Genomic DNA, 20,971 nt, shown 5'->3' on the forward strand with positions numbered 1-20,971 from the left:
GCCACAGTAAGAAGAAATGCACTAAAAGGTGTTCCAACCATAACAGATGGCACATTACTTGTGAATTATATTTATTTCATTTGCTGCTTATAATGAAGTTAATCTGTACCCGTATGTCACTTTAAAAGGTCTCATTTCTATTTAAACTTCACGCATATATCTTCCTTCTGATTTATATCTCAAATTCTGTAATGAAATATCAACTGAACAAAAAACGTAAGATGCTAGATACTGCTCATAGATTAGAATAATGGAATCATTACCTTAGCCCACACAACTGTAAATGATAAACAGTGCAATCTAAATTTCAAACAACTTCTAAATGGCCCTATTAATCACTATAAATAACAGTGCAGTTGGCCTTCTTTTCCCCTTCAAATCACCTTACGTAAATCTAAATAAAATCTAAAAAGAAGAAAGGGGTTATCATCAAATTCACACAAGAATGGAAGAGAATTTCTACAAAGAACTCTTCTGGCTGGGTAAATTGGGTAGCAGTGTTTCAAAAGCCATATGAGTCTGGAACTGACGGATGCATTTCACTCCCATGCCTGTGAAACCGGCAGATGACATACACCATATTTGCTTGCATAACACCATCGATTTTTTCCTTCCCAGATTCTGCTTTAAAAAAAATCCACAGCATAACCATTACATGTGTCTATTCTAAAACTGCGGTACAATCTGTTGCTTGTTATAGGTCAGGTGATGAGGTTGTGGTGTGACACCTGCACAGAAATGCAATTCCTGGAGCGTCAATTTTGTTCTTGAATGGGGACAAGGGGAAGAAGGAGGGAGGAAAATGGTTGTTTCCTTCAAGTGTGTTTTTATTGACCGAATAAAGCAGCAGGCTGTTCAGGTCTTCTGAGTTGCTATTACCTTGTGGCATAAAACACAGGAAAATGCTGTCTGTTGAGGCAGAAAGAGGGAAGACCAAGGCAGGACCACAGAGAGAGGCAGTCACTCAAAAATCTGGGGAAGCCTGAAACATCCCCAGAGCTCACAACTTAGTTCAAACAACATGGCCCAGTATCAGAGTTGTGCAGCACAAGCTTATGTGATCCTGGTTGTGTTTCAGTGTGTTTAGGAAGGGAGGGAAGAAAGAAAGGTAAGGTGGTCTTTGTGCCCAAACGTTACCTTCTGACCCACAGAACAGGGTTCGGGAAAGGAGACAGTCTGAAAAAAGACCGCGTGCTGAAAAATACTAATTTTACTGGTATAAAAGAATAAAATACATATAAGGAGCATGGGAAATGCTTTCTGAGGAAATAATTAATTTGAGGGGGCTTATCAGTTTGTACTGTCTGTCATCCCACTGACACAGTGTTTGCAGGGAATTATGATTCCACCTTCACATTTGAAAGTATAGAAATGAATAAGGCTTCATTTACTATTCTTTCTTTACATCTTTTGAAAAAAATACACCTTTTGTATAGCTATCCTTAATTTTGCCCTCTGACAATTTGCAAGGAGAATTACCAGGAATGTAGATGGACCAATACACTGAAATCACAGACAGACATGAAGAAAGTAAAAGAAAATATCCCAGGTAGGTGTCCTAATACCTGCATTTGGAAATTACTATAGATTATGTACTTCCAGGGACAGGTTACTTCAGGTATTTTACTACGTCCACAGACAATCAAGTTATAATAATCCTGCAGACTCAGAATCTCTCCTCCTCACAAACAGTCAATCTAAACATATTAAGGGAAGGAACTGTACTACTTGAGAAAACGAACCATAAGACAAAACACGGAGTGAAACCATGTTACAGCCTTGTTGCTACAAGTGAATCCATGCCATCTAATCCTCTCTCCTGAGTGGAGCTGTTAATTTGGGTACTGTTCAGGTGTAAGGTGGGTCTGGGGCAGCAGCAGGGTCTCAAGTTTGCAACATGCCAGACCCGCCGGCTGCCTGTCATCTCCACACCCTATTCCCACCTCAATTCCATACCTTCAGCAGAGGTGTAGGGAAGGTGTTTAGCTGCAGAGGTCACACGTGTAACTCAGTGCTCCCCAAGCCTGCCCAGCCACAAAAAGATGCTGGGCTAAATGGGAAGGGGAGTGCTGCCAATGTGGTAGTTGTTTTTATCACTTGTGATGATGTTTTTAAGCATATAAGGAGACCCAGAATTTTAGATGGCTGCCAGTTGGTACTAGTCCTCCATTAGCCTGAGAGCCAATAGCTTTTATTTCAAAATTTTAAAATAAATGGCCAAAGGAGCAAAGAAGGGATAGCATTAGAGGCTTCAAAAGCTACACTAGATAATTTGCAATGATTAAACTAGGAAGAGATAATATTAATTCTTTACCTGGAAAATTTCTGGCTTGTCTTCAAATATGCTGGCAATGTATTTGTAGTCAGCATAAGCCCAATATCTGGAGTATTCGTAACAACTGAATGGTCCAGAGAGACAAGACGGCTGCCCACAACTCCAAGCCAAAAACTCTTCAAGCGTAGCCTTCACGTAGTTACACCTGGTTTCAAACTGGGGAACTAGAGCAACAAAAGAAAAGCCAAATACTACATAAGCATTAAGCACAGAACCAGTAAAAATAATACGCAGTTTCTCTCCCAGCTCTGGTTAAATGCAACATGAGATATGAAGCGGGACTAGGTGGCTTGACTCTGGTCAATAAAATGGTTCTCACCACCTAACTCGTAATTAAAGTCTGAGACTATTGCTTTTTCATTAAGGTTTAAGTGAGTGGCTGTTACCATGCACTTGCTGTGAGATAAAAGCACACCAATAGTTACTGTTGTTCATGTGCAAGGCACCTTTCAGCACAGTAACTCAATAATTCACCTAAGTTCCCTGAACAGCTGAGAGCCTGTCCTTTGCTTCATCTCCCTTCTTAAGTGTGAGCTGCAAATGTGCACACAAGTATTTGTGTACCCTTTATTTTGTCTCCATGGATTTATGTAGATGGACATGTTCATCTTTTCCCGTTCCCACCTAAAGGATAACCAAATCAGCACAGTAATGCATAGGAAGCAAATTATGAAGGCACACATGTGGCAATGATCCATTTAAAATGCTGTGTGTCCTTATTTTTCATTTGGGACTGACAAAAGCATATTGTGGTGTTCCTTGGCAGACATGAAAGTATTTACCAGCAGTGTTTTGCTCCTGTCATGCTTTGGTCGGGCTGACTGATACAGCCTTTCAGCTGAAGGTCAGGTCACTTGGAAGGCCTACAAGATAACCCACATCACAGCATACTTCTGGTTAATCAGAGATCTTCATTTCCCACAGCTGCTAATTGTGCTAGCTTCAAAGAGACTTATCCGATGTTAAAAAAAAAAAATCACTCACTTTACTATAACTACTACTGGGAGAAAATTACTGCAGCCTGCCTGAATGACAATGACAGAGCTGCAATTTAACCTTGTGTAACTTGCATAGAGCTGCTCAGAAATGGGATCCTTTCAATGTTGTGCAGCAATGGCAGCAGCTCTTCGTTCTTTACTGCTCTCATTTTGTTATCGCAGCAATTCCCACAGACTCTCACACATTTGTTCTTATTCCCTTTGGGTGGGAGAACAACTTTTAAAACCTCTACCACTATTATTTTGCCATTTTCCATTGTAGTAGCCTAGGTAGTGGTTTTCCTTCCCCTCACTACCAAATTCATAAACTAAAAATGTGAGATAAGCCCCACTATTCCGCAATCTGTAGCCTGGGTCTGCGTAGTAGAAGGGCTCCCTACCTTAGAACTGCATACAAGACATATAAATCACCTGCAATAACCAAAAGCCCCTATATCTGATTCCCTGTCTGTGTTGCAGTCCAATGCCCTCCTGATACTGTCATTAATGCAATGCACATCATTTTACTAAAAGATGGTCTGATGGAAAAATTAGATAAAAGATACAAGCACTAGTGAAGGTGGCTCAGTATCTGTATTATTTTGATGAGAATAAAGAGTGCTCAGGACACTGCCTAGTTTCCAAGATAACTCAGGAGCAAGTGTTTTAAAGGCAAGAAATACACCCTTTCTACCTCACAGTGCATTTCACTCTAGGCTTCATTTAAAAAATTCCAACTATGAAAGGCAGGACTATCTTCTAGGACACAATCTCCTCAGGGCAGGGTTATTGGTTTAATTTATAACTTGTACAGTACCAAGGTGTGGGTGCTGATGGAAAAATAAATAGTAATAAAAAACATATTTGGGCAATCTAGACAGATTGCTTAGATAGATCTGTAGACTGCAACTAGGATGAAAATGTTAGCAATGGGCAGCTGGAAGCAAGAACATTATTAACCAGTTTGCTAATACTTAATGACTAAAAGCTGAAGGTGTTTTGTAATTGATAAATTATAGATTAAGACACCTAAGTCTAAAGTAAGCTACCAGCGCTGTCCGATGACATGGTATCTGAAGGCATGACAGTCTTCCTCTCTCCCACCTAATGCCACAGACTGAATCAGAGGGAGGGAGAGGGAAGAAGTGCTTTTTGGAGGAAGCAGCTCCCTTCCTTAGTTAAGGTCTGGTCCTGACAGACACCAAATTCCATTCTACTCAGAAAGACAGTGTTTGCAATGTATGCTAAGGGAAATGTAGAAAAAATAATAGCCTTAGAAAATACCCTAAAGCTTGAGTAAGAATGCAAGTGAAATGTCTCCTCCATTTCTTTAAATAAAACCAAATGTCTATTCACAGCTGCTGAGGAATTAAAATTATTTAAACAAATAATCCAAGCAAAGAAAAACCATTTAATTCTATAACAAAGCACAGGCATACTCACAAAACAAAAAACCTGACCATTCACATCCAGCTCCAATAACCACCTCAAAACTCAGCTTTATGTGACATTTATTCAGCCTACGGTATTTGTGCTATATTTTCAGCCTCCTATTCAGCTACCGAGTCTATAGCCACCTTTGCAGTCCCTTGCTATATCAAACCTCAGAGGTTTGAATTCTTTTGCTGTCCTTAGTGGTAAAACCTTTTGGGCAGATGTCCAAGTTGCAGCCCTTTTCTATCCAACTGCGTATCTGACAGCATCAGCTCTATCCAGCATCTCTGAGAGAAATTTCCTGCAGAGATCTTGTGACTCATAACTGATCAGCATGACAACCTCTTGTTCTCTCCAGCTTCTTCACAGTAAACTTATTGTTTATTCATTTTACTATACAACCAGAGAAAACGGTCAAAATAAGAAACATCTGCATACGGAAGTCAGTTTTGTGTAAGCTTTCTTCTTCCTTTGTAATTGCTGATGTGCTCCAGGTAGCCATCAGACAGATGGGCTATAATACTGCATTTTCTCTGCCAGAAACTGAACTTCCGTAGCTGCTGCCCACCCTTCATCCCACCTCAGAAAAATAAATCTTTTAGCATGGCTGGAACTAGATGGGTAGGGGTTTCCTGATTAATAGCACCTTCATTGTTCTTGTAATGAGCACTGGTACTCTCTCTGGAGGTATCTTATCTCTGTCAATGCTTAATGCTCTGATTGTATTTTTTTCCTTCTTATGGACACATACTGTTTAACTTGTGTAATCAGACAGGATACTATCAAACACACAAACTTAGGTAGGTACAAATAATTCACACAAATAATACTGCTAGCTCCCATGTTTTCCATGTTTCAAATGTGCCTCCCACACCCATTATGCCTCAGGAAGTTCCAAACTAGCAAGAAAAGAAACATAAAATCCAAGCAACTCCCATTGAGTTGCCCCATTTGTAGTTCTCACTTCCTTATATAAAGGAATCTTCAGTTTGGGAATCCCCACCCAGGCTGCAGATGTGGCACTAAAGAAAGATGAGAAGTTGTCATAGTAAGAGGTCTCAAATAATTTCAGATCTTCCAGATGAACCTTGTGGCTTAAATAATCTCAGAAACTCTGAAGCAGCCATTTCAGAGTGACACCAAAATATACCTACAAGCAGAACAGTTTCTTTCTAGCACATGTTTCTGACTCAGTGGCAGGAGTGGTCCTGTCTAGTCTTAAGGCAATTAAGCTATTGTAAACATGGGAGGAATATGCAGAGAGATCAATACCATTTTAATTTTAGTCTCCTGTTGCTTTCTCTAGCCACATCACTGCCTCTGCTTCATTTGGGAAAGTTAGTGTGAACAATGATAAGGAAGAGAGGCCCTCACTGAAAAACAATATTAAGTATGCAAGAGTGAGATCCACCATCTTCCAAACGACAGTGGCACATGAAATGTATTGCATTATTTCAGACTCTGGCTAATGGCTTCACTAATATATCCTTACAATGCAAATTTTTTATAGCATCACAGGTCTCATTCAGTTACAATATAACCCCTGAAGGCTCTACCCATCTTCTTGAAGACATTTCTAGCTCACATTAGCATATGATGGAGGTTCCTGGAGACAAACCGATTGCTGCCTAGGGATTGATTCCTTTAGGAAAAAGCAAAATACAGATAGATGCAACTTCAAGATACAAATTCCAATTTAAATCCACTCTATATCGCTAGTGACTACAAGTTACTGTTAAGTGATGACTCTCATCTACTTAGTTGGTAGCATCAATCCATCCATCACCTAGCTACATAACACTCCATCAAAACCCATCAGAAGCTTTCCCAGTTGGCACACCTATTTGGCTCTCAAAAAGTGCCTACTAATTAATGGAGCCTAGGACCAAATTTACCCTTTTACCTGGTAAGCCTTGCGTATTACAGCTGAGATATGTCAACAAGGTATCAGGGAAAATGTCATGTATATGCAATGTCTTCCCTATTGGCAATGGGATAATGCCTTTTACCTGCAGTGTAAGAACTGGCTGATACCTCATTGGACTATAAAGACATTGCTGTGAAAATGTGTACCAGTGTATTAATTCTACACCTCTGTTATCCCATCTGTAAAAAGTGAATAAATAACATCTGTTTTCCCAGGAATGGCATAGGAATCATCAATCCATGCTGGTAAAATGCTTTGAAATCCTAAAATGCCAAGCATTTTCCCTCTAACACTTCTTTCTGTTTCATCACTTCTCTTGCAAAAATTGAACATGAAATAATATGGTCATGATGCTGTGAAGAAAGCACATTTCATACAGTTGTTAAGTAAGATAATGTTATGTAATCCTACTACTTCCATAGCAACTGGCAGACCCTCATCTGGAGTCTTTGTGCAGACCCTACATTCCAAGAAAGAGATAGTCCAACTGAAGAAGGTTAGAAGAGTACAGAAAGAATAACTAGGTGGGGTCTAAAAAACCATTACTTATCTTGAACATCTTTTAAGAACTGAGTTTGTCTGGCCTAGGAAAAAAACAAGACTGAAGGGAGACAAGATACTTTAGGCAAAAGGGAGAAAGTGCACAGCAAAATGTATTTTGGTATGTGGTTGACAGGGGAAAGGATGTACAGGGCACGAATAAAGCAATGCATAACCTCTAAAGCAGCTAGCAAATTGCCACTTTGGAGCACATTTCCTCTATCTTCCCTCCCTGGTATGAAACTCTTTGTGTCCATGGACAGACTATGACTAGTATTGTGTGGCTACAGACAGAAATTAAGTTGTAGTATTTAAAATCAAGTGCAAAAATTGTCTTTCTCCCATGGCATGTTCCTAGATGTCTGAGTGGATCTGGAGGGTTAGAGGCGAAATTATTGTACTGGTGTCAAGTGATTTTCTTAATGCTTTATACTTCTATAGCATTTTTCATCACAGGACCTTGAAGTACTGAAAACCACTAGAGTCTTACAAAACCTCTGGAGGAAGATGAGAATTACCACCATTTTACAGATTTAAAAAAACAAGATAGACTGGTTAATTGGCTAATTCTTTAATGCACTCAGGTTTGTGGATGTGGAAGCTCAGGTGATGCGAACAACTGAATCACATATAAGACCAGGACCAAACACAAACACTACAAAGCAAGGAAAGAAAACTGAAACACTTGATTCTTATATGTTAGTGTTACCCACCAGACTTCCTACTAAGAATAAACACACAGGAAAGAGAAAGGAGAGTTCCACTGTTGGGCAAATCCCATATCCTAAAAACAAAGCCTGCGGTGAAAAGCAATACATTAGAGAATGAACAATGATAATGGAGAGGCAGAGGATTGCAGAACCTAAAAAAGAGAGTTGTGACATGTAACATCTGTCCACCTCAGTCTCACCTAAATCCACTGTCTTCAGACCTAGCCTAAATTGGATTGTCTTTCCATCCAACACCGCAGAAAGGTATTTCGCATTCCAGTGCAGGGCTGGCCAGTCGCCAACCATGTTACAGAAGACTGCAGGTTGCTGTAGAGACATCACAATTTCCTTGGTTTTCTCAGGAGTAAATGGTTTGACATCTTCACCTATGTAAAGAAAAAAAACAGCTGTAGAGAGATGATTTATGACACATGAAGTGTTACCTACCATATCCCACAGCACAGGAAACATTAAGAACTAACACCTCCTTTGTTTATGGTTGATTGTTTGATTACATTTGTAGATTTTTTTAAGCCAAATTTCTACTCCAAACACTGAAAGAACATTCTTACACTACATTAAAGCAGTGTATTAGCACACAAAATGTAAAAAAAAAAAAAAAAAAGACAGGTGCTTAGAATTTTCACTTGTAGCTTAGGCAATAAAGCACTGTAGCCAAACTGTTTAGAATTAGGCTAACAATAAAAAAACCTTACAAATAATGTACAGAGTTTAGGGAACATAAATTTTATGAGTAACAGTCTTTCTGCATAGGATTCTTTCCAAGAAGTGTAGCACATTGTCAGATAGCACACCAGGTTCCTATGCATTTGATTTAAACCAAGGAACAGCAGCATAAACAAAACAGCAGGTATTTTTGAAGCGTTTTAAAATTTCATCTGCAAAATTTTAGAAACAGGAAATCGTGCCAATCCAAGAACTAAACTAACCCAAGATTTCCATTTACTCCTTTGCTGTTTAGAGATTTATATGCCCCACTGAAACTGTCAAGCTGAAATGCTGGCAATCTTGAATAAACTCAGCACTTTCAGAACAACTTTTCTTTAGGGACATACTGAAAAGGAAAACCTCATTTTAAAAAAAAAATAAAACGTAACAGCTCCATAGACCTGAAGCAGTGGACTACAACTTTGGATCGTAAAAAAAATCCATTCATTATTTTAACCTCTATTGAAGTTAACGCATCCAGAATTTGCATCCATGTAATGCCTAAGATTTTACATACTGAATTGATATGTATGGTTCCCCATGACTCCTAACAGCTCATTTAAAACAAACAAACCAATTCAATCACACTATTTAGGGGGTCAAATTATGGTCTGGCATGCACGATGGGTTAAATAAATAGAGGACAAGAAAATTCTCTTTACTGCTGGGTGCTAATTTTGCCTCTCGCTCCTCCCTGTGGGTGGGTGGTGGGACAGGTTAGTGGAGAACCAGCCAGTCCCACACAGAGCAGCCCTGCGGTGCCAGCTGGGGGAAACACGAAAGACCCACTGGAACAGGGTCACCGAGGAAGATTCTTCAGGATTGCTTCAAACATAACAGTTTAAAATAAATATATGAAAGCTGAAGTGCGAATGACAGGAGTAAGAGGAGCCCTGTGCATGCTGTATGCCATGTCTCTTTGGCAACTTCTGTGAGTCCCCCTTCTTTCAACAGGATTTATACTCCAGCATAGCTGTACTTTTTAGTTTTCTAAATTAAGCTGCTGTCTTCACACAAATTCATTGGGAAGTATCAGGGCTGGGTTTCCTATAGTCAAGGGGTCCCTTCTGCCATGGGCTTCCAGGAAAACTGAATCCCTCTCTCCATTCACTCATTAAAACTCCATCTTCAAGCTTTAAAACTAAAGACCTCTGATACTTTATCTTCACGGAACATAAAATATTTAAACGGCTTCCCTCAAGGCAGATGACAGGAGGGAGTTTGGGTTTCGGTTTGTTTTTCACGTTTCCTCTCAAACGCAGAGCAACACTTGACAGGATGGTGTTGCTGTGACACAGAGATGTCTACAACACTTGGCCTTCAGTCTCGCGCTCCAGCAACTTGCACAACCAGGACATAAGGAGGCCTCACGGGGACCGTATGTCTTACCATATGGCCTGCCCTACCCCCAAAGGAGGCTCTGGGGGTTTCTGAGCAATAGGTTAGCACACCTAGAGGGAGCAGGTCCAGAGAAGGCAGAAAGACCATCTGCAGGCACAACAGCACGTGCCGGTGCAGCTCCCAGGAGCTGGCTGTAGGCACGGGAAGAGGTTGAAGCTCAGCATGTTTTTTCACAGTGATGCTGTTCAAAGTCTAAGGCAAGGGTTTACAAAACTTGTTCCGCCTTTAACTGGTGCAATTATAATATCGTATAGAGGCGGCTTTCACGATGCAGGAGCTGGCTGGCCTGACGTACCTTTCATGTTTTCCAACTCAAAAGTTAAATTATTCCTGCTTAGGCCAAGTTTATCGCTGCATGGCTGTCTTTTTGACTACCCAATTGTTTTTGTTTTAAGGGCAGTATATTTAATTATTTTAGAGGTTGTAAATCCAAAGAAACACAAGAAATCGGTGGCACTTTTTTGGATGATTTTGTAAAGCTGAGTTTTATTGCAAAAGCTTCAGGTTTATCCTGTAACTTCAGTCAACAGTTGGGATGTGCTACGAAAGCAGAAATTTTACTGGAGAGACAGGAAGGCTCGTTGAAGCCAACTGTTGATTCTGCGTGGCTTTCTAATGTGATTTCCACATGCATATTGTCCTTTTGAAAGGTGCGGTTTTAACTGCAGTGAATATACAGTGGGAAGCTCAGAGCTCAAGCTACTGGGAGAGTTTGTATCAATGCCAGCCAAAAAAACCACAGGCAGACTAAATAGCCTCTCCTCCATTAGCTGGAGGTTTGTGTCATGTCACCACAGTTTATTCAGTTGTAAACCTATTTCCCTATAAAATTTAGAAAAAATGAAAGAGGATAGTCTATCTTAGTAAAACGCTAATCATTCCTATCTTCAAACAGTATTAAAATCATTGTTAAATGAGTATGTATCTTTTCCTGATATTATCACATAAAATATATATGATATAATAAGCAGTGAAGTTTGAAACGTTTTAGAAAATTTAAAGCATTAGATAAATGATCATTAGGGGTTTTTGCAAAGACAAATGGGGATTCTTGCTGATTTTGTGTGAAGAATGTTGAAGTGTCTTGATTCAGTTTTATGTATTCCTTGGTGAGAACAGCAGTCAGCTAAACATAATTCCTTCCCCATAATATTTATCATGCATATCTAAATGCCTTTAGAGAAAAGGCACATGATAAAAGGTAAATATCATATACTACATCAAATAGATATTATCATAATTTGGAGAACTCTGCTCATGACCAACAGAGATTTCTGATGGAACTGTATGCTGTAGGAGTGGTAAAAAGTAATTAAAAAGGAGATCTGAAGATATCTCTTGAAAGAGAGATTAGCAGAAAAATTTGTAATTTAAAATAATAATAATCTTTTCCTTAGTAAGCTTCATAAAAACCTTGTAAGCTGGGCTCTTGCTTCTCAGTATTTCCTATGAGGTTGTATAGCATATATAAGGGTATACAGTTTGGACACAGATGTGTGTAAGTAAAAGGTGTATAAATAAAAGGTATTGCAAAGAAACAAAATGACCATGGCACATCTTGGGCATTAAGATACCAAATTCCTAGGGGAGATCAGGTAGCAGGAGAATAGAAATGCATATTCCCTTTGAAAAGAAAAGCTCTGTTGGAGTCTTCATTTTCTCCGTTGTACTCTGATCCAAAAGAGAAAAGGAATACTTTAAATTAGTTCTTTCTATCAGGCTCAACAAATGATGTGGCTTCACCGCACAAAAGGAAGCAGGAATAATTTGTCTCATGTTTTGACTTTACACAAGGCATGTATAGAATCCATCCAGGAACTGAAAAACCAAACCAAGTTTTAGCTCAAGTTTTGTAACTGTGACAGCTTATATAATTGGTGAAAAATGTAGGTGTTCTTTAGAAAGGTAACACATTGCGAAATACAGATCTTCCAATTAAAAAAACAAAGCTCTCCAGTCGTCTTTACATGAAGTGTTGTCAAATATGAAGACTCATCCAAACTCAGCACTGAGGGCAGGTAAAAGAAAAGCGATGAATTGGCTAAGTACTTTCCAGTAGACTTTGTGCTTCTAAGAGAGAAAATAATTTAACGTTTCTGATTAACAATTTTTCTGAATAACTGAGTGGGGTTTGGGAATGAAGAGTTTAGCACAGCAGGCAGTCTGACGAAAAGTGGACTTGATCAAAGTTGTTCAGAAGTTAAATGTACTGTCATTAAAAAGCTAAATGTACTGTCATTCATCTAAAATAATTTAGCAAATTAGAAGAGTTCATTAGTGCCTGGTAGTTGACTTCTGCCAAAACACCCTGCTGCTTAAATATGAGATTTAATTGAGAGGTATTAAAATTATTTTCTAAAAGAGGGAGTACAAGGAAATCCTGGTAACGTATTTGGCAAAAGCATTGTCAAATTGTTATTCTTGCAAATCTGTAATGCTTCATTACCTTTATTTCTTTAAAAAAGAAAATTATAAAAAGTTAAAAGAAAAAATTGGCATTTTAAAGACATTAATACAGAGCAGCCAGGTCACTCAAAAAATAACTAACCTCCAAAATCTTAACTATCCAGCAACCAGGAGTGGGAAAAGAGAAGGTGTGGGGGAGCATGGGGAAACTCCCCAAACCAAAGAGAAGTGACTTGGTTTGGAGGTCAGACCTAATGATTTCACAGTACATTAACTCTGTAAATTAAAAAACAACTTTAAATAATCTGCATGTGATTACAATGTTATGCACTATAATCAGCCTACTCTGGGCAAACAGAATGCATCTAAATATACACGAGTAGTTTTCAGGATATACCGCATGAACATCTAGGTATTACTTCCTGACTAGTTATTGTGGTTACTATTATTTTTGACTCAAGGAATGTCAATACTGCAGATGCAGCATACCCAGGGGGCATCTAACCTAGATTTGCATAGATATTTTGGCTACTGAAGGATAGTTAGCAGTTGCATGGAGCCTCTCAGGATAGACCGGTCTGCACTGGTAAGACTAGCACCTGAAGCTTACTCTGGTAGCCTGAAGTCAACACACCCTTCCTTGCCCTCCGTGTCTGCTACCACGGAAGGAGGCCATCAAAAGAAAAGAAAGAGGCCAAAAGAGGAATTTGTATTTGCACTCACTTTTCAGTCCTCCTGTGGCAGTGCCGAGCATCTCACATTTTTTTCTTACAAAAAGTCTGAGTGACTCAAGACGTGAAGTAAGATAAGAGCGTGGGCTATGTCCTCAAACCATCCTTCTGATAAAGAAAAGGAAATAGCTACTAGACTTCTCAGGAGTGGAGTAAGAGGTTGAGTCCAGAATACAGCACTGTGAGAGACTTCCCACCCCTGCTCTAAATGATAGCATATCATCTCAAGCATACATTTAAGAAATTCCTCCCTAAATTCCTTAGGGCTCTTCCTAGAAAGCTCTTCCTGAACCCCTGGCCAGCTTCTGCCTGTTGTCTCTTCTCCTCCCATCCTGTAGTGCACTTTTAGAATGCAGTTATGTCGGTTTTCAGCTAACTAACTGAATATTGAATGACCTCAGTTCCTCTGGTCTCCTCTAATAGAAGAAATGCCTTCCTTTCCCTCTGTGTCCTTACAACTCCTGCCTGCATCTTCTGCCATCTGAAAAAAAACCTGCCCCTCTCACTCCCCCAAACTCATGAAAATTAGGATAGGTAGGTACAACTGACAGAAGTCATACTAAATGTATTTATTTCCAATGAACTTTGTATACTTCTTACTGGCAAAATTGCTGAAAGCACAGTGAAACACAATGAAACTCAAGCACTTGTTGGATAAATGGCATTTCATTTTCTTCTGAAGGAAAAGACTATGGTCTTTGACCAAAACCTTCCATCAGGATATGAAAGAGTTTCTCCAAAAGAGAGACTGTTCTTCCTTAAGCTAGGCTGCTATAATTCCACCTTTCTGTCTCTTTGGGCTGTAAATTACACCCACCTGCTGCTGAGGATATTTAGTAGCAAAGCCATTTCTTCCCAATGCTCCACCAGCACTGATACACATTTCTCACCTTACAACAGTTCCTAATAGATGGGAAATTTAATACAAAACTTAATACCAGTACAACATGTTTGAAGGTAAGGGAACTGGCACATCAGGGAACTAACATCTATATTTCTAAGAAAAAAAGAATTTGTTCATGTTGTAAGTAAAGTTTATTTCTTTTTCTATTCCTTGTCAGTAGTAAATATGAATGCACTACTCTTAAACTGATGAATGCACTGTATAAAATTCACTGTCAGAAACTGTAACCATTTATGACTTTATTGTCATCCTATCCTGCAAACTTGACTGACAAGAACTTCAAAATAACAGCAACAAAAGAATCTAAATCTTCTAAAATACACCATTTTCCCATAAGCAACTGTAGTAAATAGTCAATACTATTCTAAAAATATGTTTTTTTCCCATAAGCCGTTGTAATAAATAGCCAGTAATACAACTGAGCCTTTTGAATTTGATCCACAAAAGGGTTATGATGGAAGTATACATGACTTTGTTCACTATTATACTACATAGGATACCAATTACGATGACTGAGCGAATTAGAGGTGTAATTGTCAGAATGAAATTATACTTTAAAAGAATAAAAGAAGTATTTTTGAATTACATAAATTATTGAATTGAAAGAAACCAGAGAGACCCACCATGCGAACCTCAAGAACAGTTTCTGAAGTGTACAATAACCAACATGCACAATCAGGGTATTAGATTCAGGGACTGCCATTATTATAGGACTATTAAACAAAAACCATGGCTATTATTCCATCTGTTTACATCATTCAATTTCTTTCAGCATGGGTAAAACAAGCAGAAGTGAGCTTAACATTTGTTTCAAGTTGCTATTTCTCTTTATAAAGGTTCTCATGCAGCAACAGGAGATTTGTCTGTGAAAAACTGTTAACAGTGTATGTTTTGAATCTTGGGGTTCATACAAAGACTGTAAAATCTTGCTTTGACATAATGTAGAGCTAAAGATACATTCGACCTAATACAGCTCACCAAAATGTGAACTACCAAGCTCTTCTAATTTTATTTTCAACCTTAACATTTCATTAATGTTAGTTCTGTTTTTTAAGATAAATATTAAACATAAAAGAAACTCTGATTTTACTGAAAAAGCACAGCCTTGTTACATAGAAGCTTATCTTTCACAGCTTTATAATACAACAAGCTGCTGCTAGTGGTGTCAACGTATCTTTACCATCTTCCCTCCAGAGATTTCCTTCTCTTTTCTTTTTCAAATAACAACTGCCTGCAAAGTTTCTTTATCTGTAAACACCAAGAGCTAAATATCAGAAAAGATCAAGGACTCTGCAGGCCCAAATCTCCACTCAGATGTGCATGAACTCTTGTTCTAATCAGCTGCACCTGCTTTTCTGGAGACTGAAGGTGACCTTTAATTTTAGAAGAAACCACAACAGTGCTGCTGCTTTGAATTTTGGAAGCTTCTTGCAATATGCAAAATTTACCAAAACTCAGTAGTGTATCTGGAAAAGTCCTTTCAGTAGAGGAGCTTCAATATTTTCAGATTACTTTTAAACATTAATGCCACTACGTCAACCATTGACTAATTCAATGTTAGTATTAGAAGCAATGTCTTCTATATCCAGTCTTCAAAAGCACATGGTACTTAGAAATTTAAGATAACTCCCTGAACATTAGCAAAACAATAAAACTGCAAAACGTTAAAGTTGCACTTCTATACCAAGACACCTGAACTGCCTTACCATCGCTCTTGCTGAAATACTCCAATAGAAATCAAAATCTCGTGCTACTGTTATCTACTCGTTGTGTCCGTGAAGCACAGAATAACTTAATCTTAAATCATATAAGTTCCTGTTCAGAAAAGCACAGACACAATCAGTTTAGCCTCTATACAAAATTACATGATAGAGTCACATTTCCAAACAGACAATGTTTTCTGAGCATTATGTCTCCAGTATGGATCTTTAAACGATCAGGTCTTCAGAAGACTCATTTGGGGAGCACACAGCATACCTATTGTGTGACAGCCAAGCGTGAATAGCCAGACCAATAGAAACAAAATCCCTAATGCCTACATCATTAATTATATCAGAGCAATAATGAAGTTGCTGCTTTGATGTAAGACAATAGCAGAACAATGACAAAGTCTGATCAGAAATGAGAACTCGTTCACCAGAGACACAGTGGACAGACCAGTACCAGAGTGACATGACTAACTCTTCTTGCTGGCATCAGAGACAATGAGATCTACACTGAGGCAGTCCTAGCCCAAGGAGACAGGTGGAGATTTTCACTCTGTATTGGCAACTCAAGCCTAACATTTTCGTATGACTCGGTTCATTTCCATCATTCTCAGGTTTTTGGGAAGACAGGAAACCATCAGTCTTTGAAACTAGATTTCCCTAACACAATTTTGGGATGCAAAATACACTATTGATGTTGTTTCCAGTTACTTGTACATGGTGGCCCTGAATAAAATTGAAGAACATAGGGACTGTGGTCTGCTGAGGTTGGAGCTCCAATATAACATCCCTAAAATACCCAAGACACTGAGCCTGAAGGCTGCCTAGGAAGTAGCCATCAAAATGCGCTTGGATGAAAGACATCATGCAGCTTCCACCTCCCCCTCAAAGAAGATGCAATCATCATCTAAATGTTCATCGTTAAGCAGGTGATAAATGGCAGAACAAGCAGAAAAGTGTTACTTTTGCATATTCCTTTTGAGAGCTACAGGAACGAACCTACAGCGTGGTCTACAGGGAATCTGGTGAGATGTCTTTCATTTGCCAGCCACAAAGGTAGACTCCACAAGAAAAAGGAGCTACCCTACATGTCCCTAAAGGACCTTGCAATGGGCTCTGGCTCACCACAAACCTAGAATCATCTCCATTACAATGGTCACTTTGTAATGTGGATATACACAGCCTGCAATCAAAAGACATAAATGAATATCCACTGGATAACATTGATATTTGCAATTAACAATAAAATCATTCAGCTTTCATAAGCTGAAGATGTGTCTGTATTTTCATTTCTTGTTGATACTACAAAAAAGAAAAAGGAAGCACTGTAAAACCTTTTTCCTCCTGAAGTACAAGGAAATCATTGTATGATGTTTGAGCTGGAAGTCTACCTACCTCTCAATAACAAAGAAAGGTGAGAAAAGATGCTGAAAGGTACAGAACGCACAGATTGGAAGGTGCCCAAACCAAGCCCAAAACAGAGCAGATCCTTGCACAACCTGTTCCTAAGTAACTAAAAGGAAAGGCATGTCAAAACTTGATGCAGGAAGAATGGGATTTGCTCACACCTCACAGGCTCACCTTCAAAGGTGTTGTTTAAGACAGGGAGTGTGAAGAAGAGAGCCATTACAGCTCCCTGCTACACTAGTGCTGTTATGGCAGCTCTGAAACTACATTGTCACAACTCCAGCTGAAGTCTAGAAGTTGAGGGAGATCCCTGGAAAACGGGCCTCTCTTTGGATGCTGCAAGGAATACTCAAAATTGGCTAAATGCCACTTTTGAATCTGAATGAATTTCGGGTCCTGCCCATTTTGTGCCAAAATCCTCCTAGCCTTCATAGGGTATGCAATCAAGTGCTACCTATCAGATTGTAAGATACGAGTTGATGCAAGAAAGTACCAGATTGTACACATGATGTTAGGAGTTGTTGGGAGAGGTGTAAGAAACAAGGGGATGCTGAAGTTCATCGAATATCTCTAAAGGAAGTCACATGGTGAGCAAATCTGTCAAAAACCTGATGACTGGAGAGAGCAAAAGGCACTTGCCAATGCACTAGGAACTGGGGGCTGCACCATGGTGGGGACGCTCTCCTGGACTGCTCAGCTCAACCATTACATGATAGGTGTGTTTAAGCTGAATTAGACTCTCCAGATGCCCCAAGGTTATAACAAACCTGTCAAAGCCTTCAGTTTAGCTTAATAAGCCAGGCTTAAATCAGCACAGTCTAGGTGCCAGCTCATAAGCAGATCAGCCAGGGCTGCCTCAGGGATGGGATGAGCATTTGGCAGCAATAACAGCTTCAGTCATATAATTTTTATCCATCACCACTAGTCCATCAGAGCTCCAGGCCACCAACTCCTCCTGAGATGAATTCCAGAGGGTTTTAGACCAGACATAGGCAGATAGACATGAATAGAGATGCAACCACCTTGAGAGCTTTTAGGTTTGAATGGAGGCACCTATCAATGGATACGCTATCGTGGTTGGGCAATTAATAACTGGATGGGCTTCTGTATCACAATTGTGAATCTAAGCGCTGTTAAGTCCATGCAAGTCCTGCTACAGGTGTGAAAGTTCTGGGCCAGGAGACAAAATAACCTTTCACTTGCCTGAATATGTGTACTTCATCTGATAATATTCAAATCTCTTCAGCTACTTTATAATGAGGTTAAAGCAAGAAAAGATTTCCCCACCCCAAATACTACAAATGTCAGTAATGCGAACAGTAAAAATGTCACCACACGGAGAAAAGAGTGAAATTAGCATATTTAGAGAAGTATTATACCCATGAGTGAAATAATGCAATCAGCTAGCTGCAAGATAAAGCTAATTTGGTTTCCAACAGTTTATCAACAATGCACTGCTCCTTTACATTAACAAATTTAAATGGTACCATATCCTGCAAACGAGAATAATTCACACAGAATATTACACTGTGTTAATTAAATAGCTGGAATAGAAAAGGTCAGGCCATGACTGAAAGATGCGCATATGGGTTGTGAAGCTATGAAAAGATGGAGCGATTTCAAATCAAGCAACTAAAATAAATTATTTAAATCATGATTAAGTCAACAGTAAATACACCTAGATTTTCTGAGCCTATTTTGACAGCTCCTTTCTTTTCTTGCTGCTCCTCAGAAATTTCTCTTTCTTGCTGACCCACGCAAGAGTCAAAATATCTTTAAACCCATCATAAGATAAGGCGGCTTGGATAAGTTATCAAAGAGTTATCCTGATTATATTCAAGTTTTCATTTTACTATGCAGGTAGTCAGAGGCAAGAGGCAAGTTTTGCAGTTAAAGGACACTGCAAAGCCCCACTTGCCTGATTTCTGGATGGGTTTCCTGCCACTAGAACAACTAAGAAACCCCCACAATTACTACAGTTAATTGAAAAATGTTCAAAGAGAGAAATATTTTTTCACTTTGTTTACTTCTGCAAATGACAGCACTCTGTCTTTGGCACAATGCCAGCAAATTAATTAAATTATAGTAGTAACATAGCCATTTTAGATTGAAAGAACATTTTGGCATGGGCTAAACAATGCTGAGGTGGTAATGTATGAAAAAGACCTAGTAAAACAGGGAATTAATCTTACTTGGAGCCCCAAAGTGGTACTGGAATATGCATCGGTCACAAGCAAATCTGAATCTTGTCCAATACTTTTTACTGTATTTTCATCACTACAGTTTTACATGGCAAGCTCAAATTTTAGTTTGTTACTATCTGTATGTCCCCCTGTTATTTAATTGTGCATGAACTTTATTTTTCCTGGGGAATTTCCTGAACTTTTCTAGACAAAATATTATTTTCTTTTAGATCATAGTTCTGCTGATTTCAGTTGGTGTAAACTTCCTTTTTGCACCTTCAGTGCAACTCTGAATTTGAACCTCAGTCTAGCAAAGAGAGCTGTGTAGGCTAAACAAAACGCAATGTCTGTATGTTTTGGAAAGAATTTCATGGCAGTGTCTGCTTTTGGCTCCAAAACTGTGGGACAGGCAGCACGTGTGAAATTCAGCTGTGTGCTGCCCAGCACATCAACAGTTACGGCACTGACACTGGATCGAAAACCAGCCCGCGTGGATCCCACTGTTCAGCTCTCCCCAATTAAGCACACAGGCATTTATCAAGCCAACTTCCAGACTTTGTGACAGAATGCCTAGGCAAGCCAAACTGAAATACCTAGTTTTTTCGTGGAAGATGAAGCGTTGTGCAGCATACGAGCCATTAATTTTATGACAAGTGCAGATGGTAGATATACAGATAAATACTCATGCAACCTAATGGAATGAATATATACTTCAATCTATTTAAATGATAATAGTTTCTAATGAGCTTAGTGTAGCCCACATGATGGTATATTCATCCGAATTATTTTAAAATGGATTTCGGCGCAGGCTGTAACTGACTCCTACTGGGTTCTTTCCCCCCAGTTCGGGCCATGGCCGATTTGTACCCCGCTCAACACAAGACAATTTACTTCTCCCTTTAAAAGCACAGATACCTCGGAGAAGCTCCGCCGCGGTGTCTCCCCGCGGGCGGATACCCCCACCTGCGGAAGGGCCAACCTAGCTCAGCCCTACCGGGCCCACGCCCGAGAGGGACGTTTCGGAGGAGGGGCTGAAGGAGAGCCATGGAGGCCCCGCTCACGCCCCCGCTTCGCCTCCCCACCCCCCAGGCTCCGCGGCCTGGAGACGAGCCGCGCTACCGGGCCCGGGCCTCGCCGCGCAGCCCGGGCCGCGCTAGGCCGCAGCGCGGCGGGCCCGGGTCCCGGCGGCGCCCTCGGCGGCGGGGCGGGCGCGGAGGGACGAGGGACACCTACCCGGCGCGGGAGGACGGCGGCTCTCCGCCCCGGCCATGCTCCTCCGGCGCTGCCTCCGGGGCGGCTCCGGCGGGCTCCCCTCGGCACCGCCCTCCCTAACGGAAGGGGGAGCCCGGCCCCGGAGCGAGCCCGGCCCGCGGCGCCCGGCCGCGCGGGGCGGAGCCGCGGCGGCAGCGTGACGGCCGGGGCTGGCGGCGGCCCCGAGGCGGCAGCTTCCCCCGGCCCCTCCGGTGACACCCGAGTGGCCCCTCGCCCCCCCAGCGGCGAGCTCCCACGGGCCGCCCCGCTCCTGCCCCGGAAACCGAGCTCCCTCTACCCCGCGGGGGCGACGACCCGGCGGCTTCCCCG

General features: G+C 40.4%; 1 protein-coding gene across 4 annotated transcripts in view; it reads right to left on the reverse strand.

Annotated features, from left to right (window-relative positions):
• HSPBAP1 (HSPB1 associated protein 1) overlaps window positions 1-20,971 on the reverse strand; it is a 38,765-nt gene that overhangs the window by 17,556 nt on the left and 238 nt on the right. For 2 of the 4 annotated variants that reach the window (XM_075028788.1, XM_075028785.1), the window contains exons 2-3: window positions 8,124-8,309; window positions 2,315-2,499 (exon numbers count right to left, since the gene is read on the reverse strand). In XM_075028788.1, the coding sequence (XP_074884889.1) occupies window positions 2,315-2,499; window positions 8,124-8,309 (371 nt within the window). Of the gene's footprint in view, window positions 1-2,314; window positions 2,500-8,123; window positions 8,310-13,182; window positions 13,229-20,623; window positions 20,956-20,971 lie in introns of those variants that run through there. The other 2 variants (XM_075028786.1, XM_075028787.1) reach the window with 2 other exon arrangements.

This window comes from Buteo buteo, chromosome 5, assembly GCF_964188355.1.
Source record: "Buteo buteo chromosome 5, bButBut1.hap1.1, whole genome shotgun sequence".
NCBI classification, from domain to species: Eukaryota; Metazoa; Chordata; class Aves; order Accipitriformes; family Accipitridae; genus Buteo; species Buteo buteo.